Source organism: Pinus tabuliformis, chromosome 2_1 (assembly GCF_031772625.1).
Source record: "Pinus tabuliformis cultivar Carrire ecotype Pingquan chromosome 2_1, CPIR1, whole genome shotgun sequence".
Taxonomy (NCBI): domain Eukaryota; kingdom Viridiplantae; phylum Streptophyta; class Pinopsida; order Pinales; family Pinaceae; genus Pinus; species Pinus tabuliformis.
The window spans coordinates 640,052,469-640,074,842 of record NC_142299.1 but is presented as its reverse complement, the minus strand read 5'-3'; the positions used below and the strand labels follow the sequence as shown (position 1 = coordinate 640,074,842).

Genomic DNA, 22,374 nt, shown 5'->3' with positions numbered 1-22,374 from the left:
CAAGAAAAATAAGAAAGCACTCAAGACACTCACATTTGTTATTTTTGATAAATTTTTGTTTCACATTAAACATTAATTACATCGATGATGATATTAAAGCGTTGAACAAGTTGCAAGCCATATATGAAAAGAAAGATAAAATAATAACGTTGTGAGGCCAATAGTCAAATACAAAGATGAAACCTAAACCTAAATATAGTCATAGATCATGTTAAGACAAAAGAAATCTCAAAATAGCTATAAGCTATGGGAGAAAGATTTTATATGATGACTTCATAACTATTTTTCTTTGAAGTCTTTTATAAAATACTTACAAATATTATAACTATTTTTCTTTGAAATCTTTTATAAAAGACTTACAAATATTATAACTATTCTTCTTTGAACTCTTTTATAAAATACTTACAAATATTATTATCACTTTGTGTGTATCCTCCAAGACAAGTTTTCCCTCATATGATGAAATTGCAGGGATGCTTCAATAGGAGGAACATAACTTGCACGATGCTTCAATAGGAGGAACATAAATTGCATGCAGGAAAAAATCAACCAGTCGGCATAGCCTTTTTAATTCAAAAACAAAGTTTGTAGTAGATGAAGAAGAAAACATGGACATGGTAGAGCAGGGACTAATTTAACCTTTGAGTAAAATGTAAGTATAATGCTAAATCTAGTTCAAATTAAAATAATATAAAACGTATTGCAATTATTGTGGAATAAGTGGTCATTTTTAAGAAGAATACTATAAGAAACAAAAAAAAAAAATACAAAAAAATCAAATAATACAAACGTAAACATAGAAAGAGGAAGAGAAAATAATAATAGAAGTAATTTTAATGAGAAATATGTTTTTATGCCTATGAACTCTCATTGAAATGTATCCCAAGGTGTTTACCAAATAAAATACAAGTATAAAGGAGTATTTTTGAAAGATTGAAAGTTGCAATGTTCACAGTGTTGCACTTATATATGAGTGTTTGCCTAAGTTAAAAGACAGAGGAGTAATTCCTACAAAGGATGCACCTAGCATCACAAAAAGTTTACTTTCAGTAAGTCTGATTGTAGATGAAAATTACATAATTTTTTTTGATGAAAAATAGTTTATAGTCAAAGATAAAAATAACAAAGTGCTTGACAAAGAACTTCTACAAGTTTCATGAGATAACATAAAAAGAATAGGATTTTTCCTAGTGACAGGTTTGAAGATGGGTGTTGATACAGGCCATACAAGCACCATTATTCATTTTATCTCAATCTATTGAACAAGTAGAGCAAGATTTAAGGTCTTCAAAAATTCAAGAATGAAGTTTCTGTGAAGCTTGCCTAGCAAGAAAACAACACACTAGCCAAATTTGAAGATAGTGCAATTTGAGAAAATCATGTGGTTGAACTTATCACAATGATCTTTATGGTCCAATGAGAACAGGATCTATAGAAGGAGAAATAAGTTTTTAACTTTCATAGTTAGTTATTCAAGAAAATTTTGGGTGTATTTCTTAAAATTAAAATCTCAAACTTTTGGATTCTTCGAAAACTTAAAGGTTTTGGTAGAAAATGCGAGTAGAAAGTAGATTAAAATTCTCCAAACTAAAAAAGGTAAAGAGAACATGCGAAATGAATTCTTATTCTTTTGTCAAAAAGAAGGATTTGACACTTTGACCAACAAGCAACCTCCATCACACCACAAAAAATGGCATTGCAAGGGGGAAAACAAAATGATAATGGAAATGGTCCAGTGCATGTAGAAAGGTCATAATTTATGATCTGAATTTTCAACGAGAAGCTATGCAAAAAATAACCTTTCTACTCGATAGAAATCCTATGAAATCAACTAAAACATTTAACTCTAGAAGAAACCTGGTTAGGTAGAAAACCAGGTACTAAAATTCCAAAATCTTTTATTGTTTAAGCTATGTTCATATTCTAGAGGATAATTAGCATAAAATCGAAACTGCGAGTAGGAAATATGTTTTCATTGACTATAACATGGAATCCACACTATCTAAATTATATGATCCTACTAACAAAATGATATTTTTTAGTAGAGACATTATCCTTGCTAAAAATTGATCTTTTATTTAAGAGGAAGAAGAAGCCTCTTCTTGGAGATCATCTCAGCTAGAAGGAATTGTTGAAGCACAACAACGAAATAGTATGTGGCAACTCACCCATACAATAGCTGCTCAAAGAAGGAAAAAAAATAAGAGGAAACTAGGCATCAAACGTTTAATCGACATTCAAAGAAAAGGCCAAAACGGTATTGTAATGCCATGAAAGACCTTCATGAACATAAACGGAGAGATGTGCAAACAAGGAGCTCCTCCGAAAAGGGCGAAGAGGCAAGCGGCGGGAGGAGCAGTGAAACCCTAGCAGCGGCTTCGCAGTCCAGACGACTTTCCTTGCTGGTTTTCTCAGGCCCTAGCTGCTTTCACCCCTTGCCCATGCCTCCCATATTTTATGGAGTCAGTGTTGTGACTTTCTCTGGTGGGCGACTTCGTTTTTTGCAGGTCTTCTTTTGCGGGTGGTTCGGTATATGAGTCGACAAGGGGTCCTCGTCGTCGTCTATTTTTCCGCTCTTCCTTTGACCTGGGCAACATTTTTTCGTTTGTCAGATTTTGGTGTTGGCTTCATGTTTTGGGCCTCGTGATTTCCACGTCTCGGCGACTCAACTCTGAGCCTGGCGGGTCTCTTTTTTGGCTGCCATGATCATTCTTCGGACATTGCGGCTTATTTATTTATTTGTTTCTACAAGCAACTTCCCTCTAAAGCTGGCGATGGGTTCACCGTTATTTTCTTAGGTGTTGCCGCTCCTTTTTTCTTCACTGCCATTACTCCTTTGGGACATCCGTCTGAATGATTATCAGACCACTGTTGGTTGGGTTTGTTGACAGGGATTTTGAATCTAACGACTGCTTATTGTTGGGCTTCTTGTGTGTTTTTCATAGGGTTTTTAGTGGGCCTGTGTGCCCTGTATTTGATTTTTGATTTTGTATCTACTGTGTGCTTCTACAAGATGTAATTTTTTTCATACAGTTTTTAGTGATACCGTTTTTAGTGGGCCTGTGTGCCCTGTATTTGATTTTTGATTTTTGATTTTGTATCTACTGTGCGTCTACAAAATGTAATAGGATTCTTTTTTAAGAGCTCCCCCAAAATCTAAAGTTGGGTAAATCTTTCCCTAATGAATGTTATACCTCCCATCATGATCACCACATTCGAAGATAAAAATAAATAACAAATTTTGAGAAATGCAATGCAAGTTGAATAAGAAACTATACATGGAGTTAGTTGAACTGCATCTACATAAGAAAACAATAGGATGAAAAGGCGCATAGAGAACAAAATACAAGTCAAATAGGCTTATTGATAAACATAGAACAAGATTCGTGACTAAATAGGCTTATTGATTAGGGAAGTGACCTATATCCAAACTTATATGTTAATTTGAAGGATGGAAACATGGTTACTATGGTTGTTTATGCTGATTTGATAACAATAGGGAACAATTCAAAATGCATAGAAGAAGACAAGGTGAACCTCCACAAAGCATCCAAAATGTTTGACACAGGTCTACTATATTACTTCCTAAGAATGCAACTCTAGAAAGAGAAGCATAAAATCTTTATTTCTCAGTGCAAATATGTTAAACAACTTACGTGAGAAATTGAGAATGGAGAATTCCAACCCTTGTCATAGATTGATGGAGGTTGGACTATATTCATCTAAAGATGAACAAAATACTATTTATAAAAGGATGTTTGTACAACTTAGTGGCAACATGATATATCTAACTATTACCAAACCATATATCAGCTCCATTAGTTTTTTGGTATGTTGTCTAGGTATGGATGCACCAAAAATATTATAATGGAACACAAACAAAAGAGTTCTCATGAGATCTTGTTAGCTAAGGCTGGTTTGTTTTTTATAGAGAGTGAGGCAGTCTTTCGCATGTTAAGTTACTTAAAAAAGGTTGAAGGCATGGATGGGCATCACTGGCCTAAAATAGTTGTTGCAAAGGAGTTAAAGAGGAGGAAGAAAATTTGGGGGAAACAAAATGACAAGTGGTTGGGTAAGTGGGGCATTAAGTGGCAGGATTGTCCTAACTCTAAAGAGGAGGTTAAAAAATGGGTGCTTGAAAAATTCAGGACTACCATGTGGGAAAAGCAGATTGGTCGAAAAAAAATCTCTGTATGTCAAAGATTTCAACTTGACATGGTCTCGTGATGAGAAGATATATTTGGGTGCCAAAATCACTGGAAACACTAGATTATTAACAGCATAGTTGAGGATCGGGTCTCATAATCTCAGATGTGAAACAGGTAGAGGGAAAACTCCAAAAGAAGAGTGGGAAGAAAGAATCTGCATCTTTTGTAGGAAAGGAGAGGTTGAAACAGAATGACACTACATCATGGATTGTCTGGTTTATGAGGATATTTGTAATCAGTTTAAAAGCATTCTGAAGGTGTATTGTTTGAACAAGTTGTTCGAGGAAGCAAGGCTTATCAAAACTACAAGCTTCTTGGTCAAGATTCATGTCAAGAGTGTAGAATTAGAGAAAAGTTTGAAGTTGTGATGGGTTGGAGTCCTAAATCCCTTAGACTGCTTGGTCTAGTGGACGTCATTAAATCTACACCATTGAAGTGCAATAATCAAAGTATTATCAAGTTGGTAAAGAATCATTTTCTCATAATAAAGGCAAGTCTATAAAAATCCATTGTCACTATAGATGATGCCTAGAACAGGGAAATTGAATTGATTTACTATAAAACAAAAGATCAAGCAACAAGCATTTTCACAAAAGCACTAAATAAAGAAAATTCTGATTCTGATTTTTTTTTTTTTTTTTATGGGTGTAACAGAAATAAACATGAAAAGAAGGGTTGTTCGGATATTGTGTTCCTTTACAACTAGTTGTCAAGATAGTAGGCAGTAGGACACTCGACAATTAGTCATTATCACTATACATCATTATATTAAAGTAACATGGGGTTAGTATGAAACCACCCCAAGATGTGTAACGCACTAACCCCATAATAAAAGGTGACGTTGTGTGCAAACACGTAATATGAAGAATAATTCCATACGCACTAACCCCATAATAAAAGGTGACGTTGTGTGCAAACACGTAATATGAGGAATAATTCCATACGGTCTTCCTATTCCAGATTCTTCTGTCATGTCTAATTTTCAACAAGCCTGTGGTTCGGTGGCAAATCATTTGGGGGCAGATAGTTGTGCAAATTTATTGAAAAGATAAATATCCATCTCCTTTATGATTTATGCAAATGGATTGGTCGTTTTAATGGTATTGCTATGCAGTGGTGATGTAAATTAATCTCAGATCTCCTATGATTCTATGCATGCTTGCTTAGAACTATGATGTTTTATTGCAAATATTGATGTGCATGTTGCTTTGATTAGGTTCATAATGATTTTTTTATGAATAAAAGTATTAGTGTTTCTATTAGTTCTTTTATGTTACTTTGATAAGATGGCAAGGAAGCCCATCAAGAGGACACATGATAAATCTAGAACCTTACATCCAAAGGAGGGAAATGGGTGCATGACATTGTTTCTCAAAATAGCGAAGCGCAAATTCTTCCAGACTACAAATTGGCATAAAATCAGAAGTGTCATATTGCTTTTTCTTCTTCTCAAAATGCAGGAGAGGGCCATTGAAGCAAACCCAAAGGTTGGTGGTGGAGGTGATGAAGATTTCGATTTGGAACTCATCTCTTCCCATACAATGAGAATTAATATATTAAACAAAAATTTAAGCAATAACAGATTAAGTTTGATTAATCTTACTACCTTATCCAAGACTTCGCTTTTCAACGTTGCTTGGTTTTAAAATTTGTCTTTTCTTCTCCATTTAGGGATTATACAAGATCCAAATTATCAGTTGGAAAACATTTGAGAGAATCTTCCCAATCTAGATCTTCTCTTAGGGTAGGAGTTTTTGATTACCTTTAATTTACTGTCCATTAGATTTATCACCATGTTGGCATCCTACTTTGTCACTTTAATAGTTGCTATTCTTACATGATGGAATGAAATGCTTTTAAGAGTTCTACTCACATCCTTTAATGAATTTAAGATGTGATCCGCTTTCCAATTATTCAATTTCAACTCCTCTTGTAACCTTTTAATCATCACTTCTGAATCCCTTCCACAACAATATCGTTAAATCCCATTTCCCTTTTTTTAAGTTTTGATCCCTATCATTAAAGTCATTGCTTCTAGATGGTCATTTTTGTATCTTCCCTTATATTCATATAAATTTCATGGAATCACATGTATGATCCCTTCTAACCCCACCACATCTAGCTTTCCTAAGATTTCCTTTAGCCACTCCATCAAAGTTAATGTTGATTTCTCCTTCCTTGGGAGCTTCCCAAATAAGTTCCTTAAGCGATCTCAACATCCTTGATCTCAAATGGGGTTTATAATGTACCCCCCAACCCTTGATAATTAAAGATTTTTGATGAGGGCTTTGATCCTCTTTAGGGTTTGTTACTTCTCAAACTAGCAGGGGACCTAAAGGGGATACCTAAAGGGCAAATGCTAGTTCAAGGGCAACAAATGGAGACTTAGCCCACAGTTACCTTAGCTAAGGATCCCTTCTATTTATGGACTTTCATTGATGGGAGGAGATCCGGTATATTATGGAGTCACCGATGAAGGATAAGTCAATGAAATGATGTGGAGTGATCCAAACAATCCCTTTCCCGGAAGAGTTAGAAAGATAAGGCTTGCTTGCTTCCTAAGCAAAGTACAAAATCTTATAGGGAAAGGACAGGAGGATTCAAAGGTTAGGTTTGTGGGATATGACTTATGAAGGAACTTCCCAATCCATAAAATCCTTATTGTAATTGGTATTCAAGATGGTTCTTGAAGAGTTGTCCTTTCAAAGAAATGAGACCACACAGGACCAAGTGGACTCGGTCTAGGATAGGGGGAATAAGTATAGCAACCAATGGTGTTCTTACCCTAGACAAGGTGGGGAAAGGATCAAAGAAAGAATTTTCACTTGAAGGTGTTGATTTGATCCTTTGAGGTACTAGCCTTGGGGATGGTAAGGAAAAGTTTGATCCCGGAACTAGGGCTTGGCTTTTCTCCCAACTCCACCATCAGAATGACTTCAAAATTAGAGGAGACCTTGAGGAAACACTAGCGCAAGAGACCCTAGGAGATCGAACTTTTTGGAGGGCTAGCTTGTCAAGAAATTGATGCCCTAGGTGCCCCAACTTGGCTTGACCTGGAAGAAGGTACAGGAATGTGATTTTTGGTGACCACCTTTTGGTAAATCAATGCCTTAATCTTTGAGAGAGTGGAGTCTATGATGAATATGAATAGGATTTCTTCCCAGTCAAGGGGGGCCTCAAGACCACTTCGCTAGCCTCTTAGGTCAAGGAGAAGCGATCTTGCATCTTTTATACTTCAATGTGCAAAGGAAATGGCTTATCAAGATCAAATTCTTTAATAGAATTATCCCTAGGAGATTTTGTTCATATTACATGGCCCATACATTAAGAGATGTTGTAATGGAGACAAAATTCCACAATTTTAAGCAGTAAATGCATGCAACAATTAGCCATAGAACAACGAAAATCCCAGTCCAATGTATGTGACAAAGTAAAACAAGAATAACATTAAAAGCGTGTACTTACATGTAATAGAATATATCCACCCATTCACAATTGAAAAGAGAAAAGCTCCAAGAGAAGATAAACCAATATCCACATATCAAAATTCATCTATAAAGCTCCAATTCATCTTCTAGAAAAAGTGCGAAATTATCAAGAGAGAGAAAAGATCCAATCCAAAGTGATGATCAACAAATGAGCTCATTTCACTTGTATTTATACACAACTTAGGAGTTCGAATTAGCTTCATTAGCCTACATAAGCCCCAAAAATAAAACAATGTTGTAATAATTCAACTTTTTGGTGACAAGCCCACCAAACTAGCTCATAAATGAAAAAGTAAGTCTCTCAAGAGGTCAGATGCTATGCATGTTGTAGGACCCTCTAAGAGGCCTAATGAGGTCCATGGGTGCCACAATGAAGAATATGACTCTCAAAAGTAGTGGACAAGGGGTTGGCCCCTTGTAATAACCTGTGGTGCTCCAAATGACATGTGGGGGCACACAAGTGTCCTCATGGGTCTCCAAACAAATTGGAGATGCCTGTAGATCACCTGGAAGGGCTAGGATGACGTGTAGGTGGTGCCACATCATCATGCAAGGCATGGATGATCTGCCTGCCAGTGTATGTGGTAAATCTGAGGCCAGCTGGGCATGATGAATCAGGTGGATCTTCCTCGTCGAATAAGTTAACCACGAGCAATCTTTGAATGGCTGTGGGGATCCATGGAGTGTTGTCTATTGCTGTGGAGGCCCATGGCTCTCAACGCACATCCTACAAGTGCCAATGTAGCCGTCTGAAAGATTAGGACCCCATATAGGGAGACCAAACCCAAAATGGAGACCATATGCAATCTTGCATAAGATTTAATGTGTCCCCTACCCTTCTAGTACGACAAGTCATTAGAGAAATCGAGTAAATGAGCTTACCAAATCATGGACCATAGGTGGGGACTTCATAATGTCATGCCCTTCCATAATGGGCTTCGGGATGTGCCATTGTCTCCTAATATCCAAATGGGGTTAACCAATAATCCTATTAGGTGGTTTCTACTTCTAAAGGGGATGATATAGTTAGGGTACATCATTCAAAAGGCGGTGGCATCTGAAAGATATGTGAATGAAGTAAGGGATGAAATAATGTAGCCCTGGGTTACATACTGGGGTACAAGGGTAGCTAATAAGAGGGAAGCCTACACTTGGGTTTATAATGTATAGGAGGGAGCAATCGTGGTACATGAGGTGCCTCGACCTTGATTTTTCCACCCTTCTTTATATGCCTTTTGCCTTTTTATGATTTTCTTTAATTAACTACTTGGGGCTCGAGGGGTGAGAGCTTGATGTATAAGATATAGCAATGAATACCCCCTTTTAATGGTGGGGTGGTTCATTGCCCACTAGGGGTTGGGACAAACATGGGTTCCTATATGATGAAAGAGATTCATAGAACCTATAGGAACCAGGGTGATGGCCATGATGGTAGGGTAAAGCTCATGTATTGGCTTTTGCCCACATGCTAAATGTGTTTGTTCCCACCATTTTTTGCATTTTGTGGTACATTTTTTTGTTGAATGTGGCCATATATGCTTTTATCTTTCTTGTTAGCTATATCAACCTTAGGGGAAGGGGTGAACTAACCCTATGTGGACCTAATGGAGGAATGTGGACCCAAGTGGGAGAAATGATGAATGGGGTAATAATGAGTGGAAAGGGGGTAATATAAGTAGATATGGGAGTGATACCACGCAACCAAAATCGGGATTTCTTGTGAAATGCCATCCCTAAAGTCAAATGGTCAGTAAAAGAGATCCCACCGGACTAGAATCCAAGGTTAATATCCAATAGGGGTCTGGGGGACGAGCACAGACCTAACCCATTCTTTCCACCGAATCCCCCCATTAATCCATACCCAGAAGTGTCCATGATAAGCAAACTAAAATACTCAATTACCAAATGACCAGAAATATCTTTAGATTCAGGAGGCCCACCTTCAAACATACGATCATGGCAGATGGGTGAGGGACCACAAGGTTGGCTTAGGTGGCAGAGAAATGGCACAATGAGCTAGCTGGTGGTTGCAAGGGGCTGGTGGCTGCTGGCTAAGGACCATTTTGGAGAAAAACATTCTCCTAGGGATATCACCCAAAAAATGGTGGGTGACATCTAGCTCCAACTGGGACGTGGTCTCTCTTGAAGTGGCGAAGCTACTCAAATGGGAGGTCACGAGAACTCCAACAATATCTTGGTCACTGTAGACTTGTCACCTGCACATATAATAGATGGAAAAACACGGGGCAACATGCTTTCACGACGTCTCGTGATTGCCAATGCTATATGTTAGGCTATAAAATCAACAGAAAATAAAACATGCGGATATGCATCTGTCTACCATGAGAAATATCATATGACATTAGTTCTAATGTGAAAATGAGCATGCAATGCATCCTACCCTAACATGAATATGACAGAGCTATTATTAAGTGTAATCACAAAGCCAGTGTAACCAACATATCATCAAGTGAATATAAATATGCCTGCCTATATGGTTACTCATGCAACAAATCCCAAAGCGAGTGCAAACCCAAACACATGGAGGATGTTGTGGGCGGGAGGTGGGAAAACATGATCTCCATCTGAGGAAAAGGGAAGTCCTAGGAGAAAGGAAATAGGTCAATCTAGAGGTCTTGGGCTTTCCTTCTAGGTATACAATGGTGGAACGAATGATTACTCTCAAGAACTCCTTATCACAATCATTGTCTATAATATTATCCTTTGTATATGCCACAAGGTTGTGATGAGAGGGGAACGAAGGGTTAGGGAAATAAGGGGTGCAACAAATAGGTCACTCAATGTGATGGTCACATCAGAGAGGGGAGGTCGCGGAGTGATCATAATCCTGATGATGGGTCAAAGGGATAAAGTATATTCAATGAAGGGTTCCTTCTTGACACCATATTCAGAAAGGGGAAAAGGGGCATGGTCACTCGAGGTTATACCAAAAGGGATGAGGGACTTACTTGAGGAAGACTCAAGGTGATGAACAAGAGGGAAAGGCAAAGGGGAGGGTGAAGTGTCATATTCAACGGGTTTTCCTTCCCCACAATCTAAAGGCTCAAGTGATTTGAATACATAATCATAAGGTGGGTAGGTAAGAGCCTCGTTGCTTTCCTCATTATAAGCATCAAAGATTGGGCTTTCATTAAAAGGAGAGTCAAAGATTGGGCTTTCATTAAAAGGAGAGTCAATCACTTCCATCAAAGATTGTCCTTCATGCAAGGGAAAATAATAATTCTCCTTCCCAAGGGTATCGATGGAGATATCATCGCAAGTAATGCTTGGGATAAAGGAAAAACCAATCTCAATCTCATCTTCTTTGTCAGTATCATAAATGGGAGCACAATCAAATTGAGGCCCAACAATCTCCCATTTCTCCTTTTCAATGTGGAAATAATCTCCAATGTCATCTTCCAAGGAGCTCATGGGATCACCTTCCTCAAGGTTCTCAAAAGGAGAGTCATCAAGAGTGATACCCTTGAGAAAGGTAAGTTTAGTCTCAGCCTTACTTTCCATAGCCTCATTCTCCTCAACACGTGTTGTCAGAATCATCTTGTCCATCCTGAGGCCCCAATGAGGGCTCATTTTCGAGCTTCTCAAGGTCATCTTTATCATGGTTGGTTGATAAGCGAGACCCCTCTTCTTCTCTCTTCTCTTGAAGAACAATGGCTAAGGTATTTGTTACATGATTTTGGTAATACACTTCTAGGAGGAGAGCATTAGTGGGGTTCTCTTTATATTCACATTTCATCTTATGAAGCTTCACCTCTTCATCATATAAACGGGAGAATACTTCATTAGAATTACATTCCCTTACTAACCCCCTACATGACCTACTATATTCATCCATTCTTTCTTGTGTGATTTGGAGGCTTTTAGGATTGAACTCTTTGTCATCCTCAGAGGATATGTCTTTCACTTCACTGTTATTCGCACCCAATTCCATAACTGATATTTGCTCATCATCCTCATTTTCTTGGTCATCCTGGTCATCCAAATCCTCATCTGGTAATGAGCCAAATTTTTCCTTGATCTTGTGAGACAAGGAATTAAATGCACCAGTATAATAGGAAAGCTCCAAGAAGAGATAATCTATGGGCCCTTCTTCATACTCCTTCCTTATGTTGTCGAGGTTTGACCTGCTCTTGTTATAAAAATTGAGTATGAAGTCCTCGTTCTTGTGCTCTATCAAATGATCACAAAGCTCAGACCACGAATCCAATCTTTCCCATAGGTCTTGTTCTTCTTCGGGGCTAATGTCGTGGATACTTTCTTTAACCATTTTTCATGATATTGCATATAATGCGAAAATGGAGTCGCCAGGGTGAATTAAAATGCCTTCACAAATGTTTGCTTCACCCTACAAGCACCTTTGAAGTTCAATGAGGAAATAGGACTTCATTCCTCCAATGGAGTCGTCAAATGATATATCAATAATGTCATATGGGGAACAAAGCACACATATCGCATCCCCGGCAACAACGCCAAAATGTTACCACTCAAACTAACAGGGGACCTAAAGGGGATCCTTAAAGGGAAAATGCTAGGTCAAGGGCAACAAATGGAGACTTAGCCCACTGCCACCTTAGCTAAGGCTCCCTTCTATTTACGAACTTTCACCGATGGGAGGAGACCTGATATATTATGGAGTCACCGATGAAGGATAAGTCAATGAATTGATGTGGAGTGACCCAAACAATCCCTTTCCCAAAAGAGTTAGAAAGATAAGGCTTGGTTGCTTCCTAAGCAAAGTACGAAGTCTTCTAGGGACAGGACGAGGATATAAGGGTTAGGTTTATGGGATATGACTTATGAAGGAACTTCCCAATCCCTAAAATCCTTATTGTAATTGGTATCCTGGATGGTTCTTGAAGAGTTATCCTTTAAAAGCAATGAGACCACACAAGACCAAGTGGACTCAGTCTAGGATAGGGGGAATGAGTATAGCAACCAATGATGTTCTTACCCTAGACAAGGTGGGGAAAGGATCAAAGAAAGAATTTTCACTTGAAGGTGTTGATTTGACCCTTTGAGGTACTAGCCTTGGGGATGCTAAGGCAAAGTTTGATATCTCGAAGCTAGGGCTTGGATTTTCTCCCAACTCCACCGTCGGAATGGTGTCAAAATTGGAGGAGACCTTGAGGAAACACCAGCGTAGGAGACCCTAGGTTATTGAACTTTTCGGGGGCCTAGCTTGTTAGGAAATTGATGCCCTAGGTGCCCCAACTTGGCTAGACCTAGAAGGTGCATGAATGTGATTTTTGGTGACCACCTTTTGGTAGATCAGTGCCTTAATCTTTGGGAGAATAGAGTCTATGATGAATGTGAGTAGGATTTCTTGTTTCCCAGTCAAAGAGGCCTCAAGACCACTTTGCTAGCCTTTTAGGTCAAGGAGAAGCAATCTTGCAACTTTTATATTTCAATGTGCAAAGGAAATGGCTTACCAAGGTCAAATTCTTTGATAGAATTACCCCTAGGAGATTTCGTTCATGTTACATGGCCCATACATTGATAGATGTTGTAATAAAGACAAAATTCCACAATTTTAAGCAATAAATGCATGCAACAATTAGCCCTAGAACAACGAAAATCCTAGTCCAATGTATATGACAAAGTAAAACAAGAATAACATTAAAAGCATGTGCTTACATGTAACTGAATATATCCAACCATTCACAATTGACAAGAGAGAAGCTCCAAGAGAAGATAAACCAATATCCACACATCAAAATTCATCCATAAAGCTCAATTTCATCCTCTAGAAAAAGTGTGAAATTCTCAAGAGAGAGAAAAGATCCAACCCAAAGTGATGATCAACAAATGAGCTCATCTCACTTGTATTTATACACAACTTAGGAGTTTGAATTAGCCTCCTTGGCCTACATAAACCCAAAAATAAAATAATTTTGTAATAATAATAGTTTGGAGATTTTTGTAGTGTAATTTTTGGGATTGAGAGATCGGAAATACCACAATCTGCATTTTGATGTCTACGTTTAGAGTGTAGAACAAGACTCGGGATAGATTCAGTCCTGAAGATGAGTCTTGTTCTAGACTCGAAATGTAGACATAAAAATGCAGACTGTGGAATTTATGATCTCTCAATCCCAAATGTTGTAATAATTCAACTTTTTGGTGACAAGCCCACCAAACTAGCTCATAAATGAAAAAGTAAGTCTCTCAAGAGGTCAAATAATAATCTATGCATGTCGTAGGGCTCTCTAAGAGGCCTAATGAGGTTCATGGGTGCCACAATGAAGAATAGGACTCTCAAAAGCAGTGGACAAGGGGTTGGCCCCTTGTAATAACCTATGGTGCTCCAAATGACATGTGGGGGCACACAAGTGTCCTCATGGGTCTCCAAACAAATCGAAGATGTTTGTAGATTGCCTGCAAGGGCTAGGATGATGGTGTAGGTGGTGCCACATCATTGTGCAAGGCCTGGATCATCTGCCAAGTGTATGGTGTAAATTTGGGGCCAGCTGGGCATGATGGATCAGGTGCATCTTCCTCATCCAATAAGTGAACCACGAGTAATCTCTGAATGGCTGTGGGGATCCATGGAGTGTTGTCTACTGTTGTAGAGGCCCATGGCTCTCAACACACACCCTACAAGTGCCAATGTAGTCCTCTAAAGGATCAGGTCACCGTATAGGGAGACTAAACCCAAAATGGAGACTATCTACAATCTTGCATAAGATCTAATGTGTTCCCTAGCCTTCTAGTACAACAAGTCATTAGAGAAATCGAGTAAATGAGCTTACCAAATCATGGAGCACATGTGGGGACTTCATAATGGTCTGCCCTTCCATAATGGGCTTCAAGATGTGCCAGTGTCTCCTAAAATTCAAATAGGGTTAACCAATAATCCTATTAGGTGGTTTCTACTTCTAAAGGGGATGATATAGTTAGGGTACATTCTTCAAAAGGCAGAGGCACGTGACAAATATGTGAATGAAGTAAGGGATGAGAAGGGGGTACCCTTGGGTCACATGATGGGGTACAAGGGTAGCTAATAAGAAAGAAGCCCACACTCGAGTTTATAATGTATAGGAGGGAGCAATCATGGTACATGAGGTGCCCCGACCTTGATTTTTCCACCCTTCTTTATATGTCTTTTGCCTTTATATGGTTTTCTTTATTTTACTGATCGGGGAGTGAGGGGTGAGAGCATGATGTATAAGATATAGCAGTGAATATCCCCTTTTAATGGTGGGGCGGTTCATTGCCCACCAGGGGTTGGGACAATCATGGGTTCCTATATGATGAAAGAGGTTCATAAAACCTGTGGGAACCAAGGTGATGGCCATGATGATGGGGTAGAGCTCATGTATCGGCCTTTGCCCACGTGCTAAATATGTTCGTCCCGACCATCTTTTGCATTTTGTGGTACATTTACCTGTTGAATGTGGCCATGTATACTTTTATCTTTGTTTTTAGCTGCATCAACCTCCGGGCTTCATTCCAGGCCGGAGCCAAGGTGTGGGCAAGTAAAGGGGTGAGCTAACCGTATGTGGACCCAGTGGAGGAATGTGGACCCAAGTGGGAGAAATGATGAATGGGGTAATAATGAGTGGAAAGGGGGTAATATAAGCAGATAAGGGAGCGGGACCACACAACCAAAATCGGGGTTTCTCGTGAAATGCCATCCCTAAAGCCAAATGGTCAATAAAAGAGATCCCACAGAACTAAATCCAAGGTTAATATCCAAAAAGAATCTAGGGGACAAGAGCACAGACCTAACCCATTCTTTCTACCCAATCCCACCATTAATCCATGCCCAAAAGTGTCCATGATAAGCAAACTACAATACTCAATTACCAAATGACAAGTCATATCTTTAGGTTCGAGAGGCCCACCTTCAAACATATGATCATGGAATATGGGTGAGGGACCACATGGCTGGCTCAGATGGCCGAGAAATGACACAATGAGCTAGTTGGTGGCTGCAAGGAGTTGCTTGCTACCGGTTGAGGACCATCTTGGAGAAAATTTTTCTCTTAGGGATATCACCCACAAAATGGTGGCTAACAGGGTTTAGAAGAGAAACATGTATTGTTTCCATGATTTCCCCCTTAGTCTTGGCCTAGATTTGTTAAGTATATTTTCTTCTATTTTAGAAACTTCTACAATATCTACCAATCTAGAGATTCCAACAAATAAAAAGGGGACTTATATCCCAAATCAATTTCAAAAGTTCAGAGAAAATAGCGGGCTTTTAATTCTAAAGAATTTATTTCAAAGAAGATCAATTAAGACTTGTTTTCCACTAAAACTTGAGGGACTGGTCATGCCTCTCATTTGAAGGGTAGAGTATGCAAGAAACTTATTTCTATTTGCCACCTAGCCAAAAGCAATAAAATTTGGCTAGCCTCAACTCTTCCAAAAGGAATATTTTTCTAGGTTGTTGTGACTCCTTTAACCCAATTGGTAGCCTTCCTTTACTATGAAGTATTTTCCTTCCATCTAATAGAGTTGATCTTTAACTGGTTTGAAAATATTCTCCTCTTCTTTAGGATCTTCTCTCAAATATGCTTTTCCTTCAACTTCCATTGTATTGGCCATTGGTTTGGTGTTTTTGTCATTCTTTTACAAAACCTCTCTCCCATCTCTTATTTCACGTGTCTTCCCAATAATATTTGATTTTAACCAATCCTTGTTCTTTTAATGATTATCTTGCTCTACTTAAGACAAATTCTTTCGAAGAAGAGTGGCTTTAACATCGATTATTTCAAAATTGCCCTTGGGAGCAATTTCAAATAACCCATAAGTAGTGATTGGTGAGTAATTTTTTTTTTTAAATACAGTTCCACAAAGTAGAATCTTTAGGAAGAGGATCTCTTACCCCTCGTCTAGAGTGATGCTTAAATATGTGATTTTCATCACATATTATAGAGATTCACAGGATGATAACTTCATGAGGATGCTAGTTGAATTGGGTTTCTTGAGTAATTTGAATTGGAGGAGACCCATTTCTCCCTTGTGATGGATTGTCATGGCTCCATTTTGTCTTCATGATTGCACATCTTTAGTTGACAGATCAACTTGTTGGTGGATAGTTGTTAAAATTGGCAACTAGGACCAAATCCCACTTTGGACAACTCCTTTGAGGAAGATAATTGTGGCATTGAATTCCTCTTTTCGAGAGGACCAAAATCGACCTAAAGATCACCAAATTTGGATAAGGAAACATATTTATTTATTCAAAAGAAATTTAACAAGTCATGATCTTATCAAGGCGAGAAAAATTGAAATTTTGAAATTTAAATTTGCCTCCAAATGTCAAGGTCGGCTTCTCCTTCATAAGGTCAAATCATCATGTCTAATGGTATATAAGAGGCATCCTCCAACCTCATATCTACATCATCAAATTAGCTCTCACATATATTTGAGGTAGCCAGGTTCAAAAGAAGGACGCAAGAGTGTTTTTGGGTTTCCTATTCTGTCACAAGGGCCAAGCTACTTATGAGAAATAACTGCAGGAACTGAAGGAATTTCTGGGCAGTTTGTATGGGCCTTCTTATCGCTTCAGGACCGGATTCTTGAACATCAAATAAGGCTGAGTTTGGGTGTAGCCTTTGTCATGTCTTACTCCAAGTAAGAAGGGCTTTTGTGCTAGTTCCATGTCTCTGTTTTGGCCGCAGGATAGAAGCTGCTACAACAACAGATTGAATCACCTATTTCAGGGGTCGTAATGCCTAGTGAGGCTCTTCTCTTCAAGCCACAACAATCTGAAGGAACAATGCAATTAATCTAAGGCTTCTTCTTGTGATTGGTACAGGGTTGCCTCTATCCCTAGGTCTTCAAGCAGACGTCATGGGAGTGGTCCACTATGAGAAGGATGCATTTTTTATTTAGGGTTGTTGGTATGCTCTTCATTCTCAGAAGTTATTAGATCCTCTATTGGCAAGACGTCTTCATTGTACTCTCTCTCTCTGTTGAACCTTCGATATTAATAAAAGAAGAATTGAGAAAGGGTTTTCCCCATTTTGGGGTTTTTCCCTGGCTTGTGCCAATTACTATGTTCTTTTATCTTGGCTTGTCTTCTACATTCATGTTCTTTCATCAGTTACTACTATAAGATAATGATTGATGTGATTGCTAATGGACTAATGTAATAATTAATGAGTTCATGAAGTATCTGACCTCAACAAAGAACATGTTAACCTAAAATTAACATGGTATCGAGCCTGGTGAGGACAAGCCCAAGCAAGAAAGAATGCAATCTCTAGGCAGTTTGTCTTCCTCCTCTAATTCTCTAGATCAATCAATATTTGATAGCTAATGAACGAATAAGTATTTTGAAGTGAATGTCGTATCTTTTTGAACTAGTAAGATGTTTGCTATGGGTTCAATTGTATCACACAGTTTTTCAGGAAATTGAAGAAAGACATTCACATCAATTACCTGTTCACGAGAATATGTAAGCTTATAACAGTGGAGCTTCTGCACTCACATTGAAACCACCCTTCCGCCATCTCAGGAAGGCCATACGTGGATTGGCAGCTTGACATTGGTTGATATCAGCTATCATAACTTTCAGGAGATTGCTTTGTGGAAGAGATACGTAATATCACTCTATTTTGCCATAGTTACTATGGCTACAGTTGCGAGCTTTTTTTTGGGTCCATTATCTGGGATTCATTTTGCAGGCTTTCTTGTCCAATGAAGTTTTTTGAAACATGATCTCGTCCAGATCAAGGCTTAGAAACTCCAACTCTGCGGCCTTGAATATCTATCCTTTGCGGCACAGTTTCTGAGCGGGATGCAAGGGTTTCTTTTTGGTTTATAAGTTTCAAAGGGTTTTCGTTGGGCCACTGATTCAGATCAACGGAGGAGTAAAGGGATGGTTGATGCGAAAACAAGGCCAAGCTATTTCTATGAGCTATCGGATTAGAAGGTGTTTGAGGCTGAGAATCATTTCCAAGTGAAATGCGACAGTCTTTGCTTGCCATTGTTTGTTTTCATTCCATAATCTTAGGCATTGAAATCAAAGAAGAAAGAAATTGATTATGTTTATTTTCCTTGTTCTTAATACGAAATATATTTTAGAGATGATACAAAGTTGTGCACTATTTATCAGAGGGGTCACTGTCCTCGGCAAAGTTGTTCATTTGCTCATGGTGATGCTGATCCTTTGTGATTTTCTAGTCCTAATTGTTGCAGGTAGATGTAATCATCAGAGCGATGATCTAAAAGGCAACATAGACAAAACTCACTCTCCTCTCCCGCAAGGGATGCCAAGGGGCATCAGCCATATGCAGATCAGAGATCTTTACCTCATGATAGGAGTCATAGTCCATCAAGGTCACCGTCTAGAAGCAGTAAGAGGAGGGAGAGGAAAGAGACAGAGGTTGGACAGGCATCTTGGTGATTAAGTGATGATACCGATCATGGCAATACAAAAGAAATCAAGTCTCCATATGCTAGTTCAAGAGATGCATTTGAAGAATAAGAGATCAATGCGCTTAATGACCATAAAGGTGACCTAGAGGCTCAGATCCAAAATAAAGAAGTTCATCAAAGCACATCTTCATTTTGTTCGGGCACAGGAGGATGTGAAAAGATCACAAGATCGGTTGCAAAATCTGGTAGATGAGTTTCCATCAGGAAAAACTTCAAGTCATATTCACCGTATTAAAAACTCTAATGTCAATATAGAATCAAATCATCCAATTCAGAAAGGGTTAGAATCTAACTGAAGCTGCAGACACAAAGAAAGAGGATATTGTTGTCAAAGTCAGTGATGCAGATGCTAATGAATCTGTACAGAGGAATTCCTCCTTCCACAACAATATTGAAGCAGTGAAGTTTATTGGTCAACATAGAAGTATTTCGGACAAGGTCAACAAATTAGAGGAGACCAGTTTAGTGGTGAACTCAATTCATAGACTGCAAGCATTAAATGATAAAGAAGGAAAACTGATAACCAACGAGTCTGAGGATAATCCTAACAAAGGCAAGAATAGAGAAGGTTCTCTTTCTCCGATTAGTGTACCAGAAGAGAAGGTGAAAGGATGGGATGCAGGATTTTGTCTGCCCTCTATTGGCGTGGCTGCACATGGTAAAGATGAGCATATCAAAGTTGTTGATATTGATAACTGACACTCAAAAAGAGAATGTCAGCATCATATAATCACTCAACACATGGAAAGCATTTCTAATAAAGTTTTATCCATTGGAAACTGTTTCTACCAATCATTACAATGAGTAACTTGATGACAGTCTCCTGAGGACAATGGCAACCTTGATAACTTCCTCTTGATGGCAGGACTGTATTCATGAGTCTTTGATGAAGGATAATAATTTCTCTGAACAATATTCCAGTGATGCTTATGGACAGTAAGACAGTGCGCCTACATACCTTATGTGGTCTATTGTCAGTAAAACCAAGACCTTCCTGACAATGTATCTAGCGATCAAGTGAAACAGTAACATTGTTGATGATAAAGGAAGGGACCTAATAAATTGTGACCTGTGATTGAACTTGGGTTCATATGGTTGTACCATGATCTTGTAACGTGAAGACATAACAACTTGTTAAAGAGAAACAGAAAGCAACAGAGAGAGAGCATAATAATTCAAGGTCAAAATTGACCTGAATCTCTCAAGGAGGAATAGTCTTCCTGGAAGTATGAAGACCTAGAGCTATCAATCCAGGATAGAACTTTGTTCCAGTATTATATACAATATCGTTACAGTTCGTAGCTATGGTGATATATTGTAACTCCAGTAACTTGATAGTCTTGTTCACAACTTCGATTGTGAACAAGACAGATGTAAATCTTGGACAACTTATTTTTCTGAAAGGTTACCTATTATAAGCTACAGGGATCTGCCAAAAAAAAAGAAATTGAAACACCCTTGATAAGTAATGCAACTCACCTGAAGCTTTCATTCTTGAAGAGCAACTAGGAGGAGTGCTTGACAGATTCCATGCCTTGACAAGCATGAGAAGCAGAAGACTCTGAGTTAGATATCTTGGTTGCATTAAGCCAGGATCTTATGAAGAATGGTTCTATAGATATGAATGCCTGAATGAGAAAGACTCCTCATCATGGATTGGGAAATTTGATGTGTTGGTAGTTGCCTTCTAACAATAAAGGATAATACAACTAGGATCATGATGATTCTTCAGAACTTTCCTCTTTTACCTGAAGTTGTTGCCTCGTGCAAGGTCTCATCTCTCATATAGGAAGCTCATGATCACCTTAAGCAAGGCTTCAGAGGGAGCTATAAAATCTCCGATGATTGTTTTTGTCCGATGATTTTTTTAATGGAAGCAAGTCATGACAGCTGAGTTTGATAAACTGCATACAAGCTGCATGATTATGTCTGAATAATTCTAGCACATGGGCCAAAGGATTAATAGACGATTGCAAATAGCTCGATGTTTATATTTTGAGCAAGCTTACTTTCCCAATATTCAGAGGGAGATGTAAGTTTATCTTCCTTCAAAAAGAAGTTGGGAGTCATGGAAAGACCCTACTATGAGGGTTCCTTATTGAGCATTGAGCTCTGGGAGCTCTTGAGGACTTGAGGTACTTCTTGAAGCTATGAGCGACCATAGGGTGAGTTGTTCACCTTCCCCTATAGGTGCGCTATGTACAGGGTGAGTGGTTCACCTTCCGCTATGATTGACAACGCACGTGTGTAGGGTGAGTGGTTCGCCTTCCCCTACTATTGATGACATATGCATAGGATGAGTGGTTCACCTTCTCCTATGGAATATGAGCAGGATACATGGTTCACCTTCTCCTGTGGACACCCCAGTGATAGATGCATCTAGGTATTTGCTGGTTGTCACGTGTGGATATGTCAGTGGGACATCGTTCATCCTTTCCCCACATGTAGGATGCTCATTCCCTACAATTATTGGTTGACATGTCGGTGGGACATGGTTCATCCTTTCCCCATGTGTAGGATCCTTCCTATGATTGATTATTGTGACTTGTGTTTGTAAGATGTGGTTTGTCCTTTCCCTACATGTGATTGTAACTTGTGTTTGTAGGATGTGGTTCATTCTTTCCCTACTCTCGGTGATTTGCATATGTAGGATGTGGTTCGTCCTTTCCCTATGTGTGGTTGTGAGCAGGATGTGATACATTCTTTCCCTGTTATTGATTTAGTATCATCCTACCCATGTAGTCCGAGACACATGGGAAGTACCTCTCATCTAGCCAATATGTTGGGAAAAGTGATCAGGGACCATAGCACTATTGATGGACGTGTTGGGTACTGCCATACTCCTTATGACTAGGATTCTTGGTGTTCTTCAACTTGATCTGGGATCAAGTCTGATTGAGGTTTTACCTCTGGACTAACTTTTGTCAGTGGAGAGTGGTAAGGTCTTCTAACTCACTCTCAATCAATTCTTCTTCATTGTGACTTCGGTGTTCAACAGAGAAGAGTCGAGATACATAGATGGTTCATGATGGCATGATGATCAGTGACATAGTTGTTGGTTTGTCAGGTGGGATTCTCCCTAGTTGAGAGGGAGTGTTAAAATTGGAAACTAGGGCCAAATCCCACTTTGGACAGCTCCTTTGAGGAAGATAATTGTGGCATTGAATTCCTCTTTTCGAGAGGACCAAAATCGACCTAAAGATCACCAAATTTGGATAAGGAAACATATTTATTTATTCAAAATAAATTTAACAAGTCATGATCTT

The 22,374-nt window shown here is 38.8% G+C and overlaps 2 protein-coding genes across 3 annotated transcripts in view; one reads left to right on the top strand and one right to left on the bottom strand.

The window, feature by feature from the left end:
* Positions 1 to 22,374, bottom strand: part of LOC149202178 (uncharacterized) — a 217,449-nt gene that overhangs the window by 1,371 nt on the left and 193,704 nt on the right. The window lies entirely within an intron of this gene.
* LOC149202180 (zinc finger CCCH domain-containing protein 13-like) lies at positions 18,013 to 19,807 on the top strand. Its single transcript, XM_089403668.1, has 4 exons — positions 18,013 to 18,125; positions 18,755 to 18,841; positions 19,203 to 19,324; positions 19,413 to 19,807. The coding sequence occupies exons 1-4, from the start codon at positions 18,013 to 18,015 to the stop codon at positions 19,805 to 19,807; spliced, it is 717 nt and encodes a 238-aa protein (XP_089259794.1).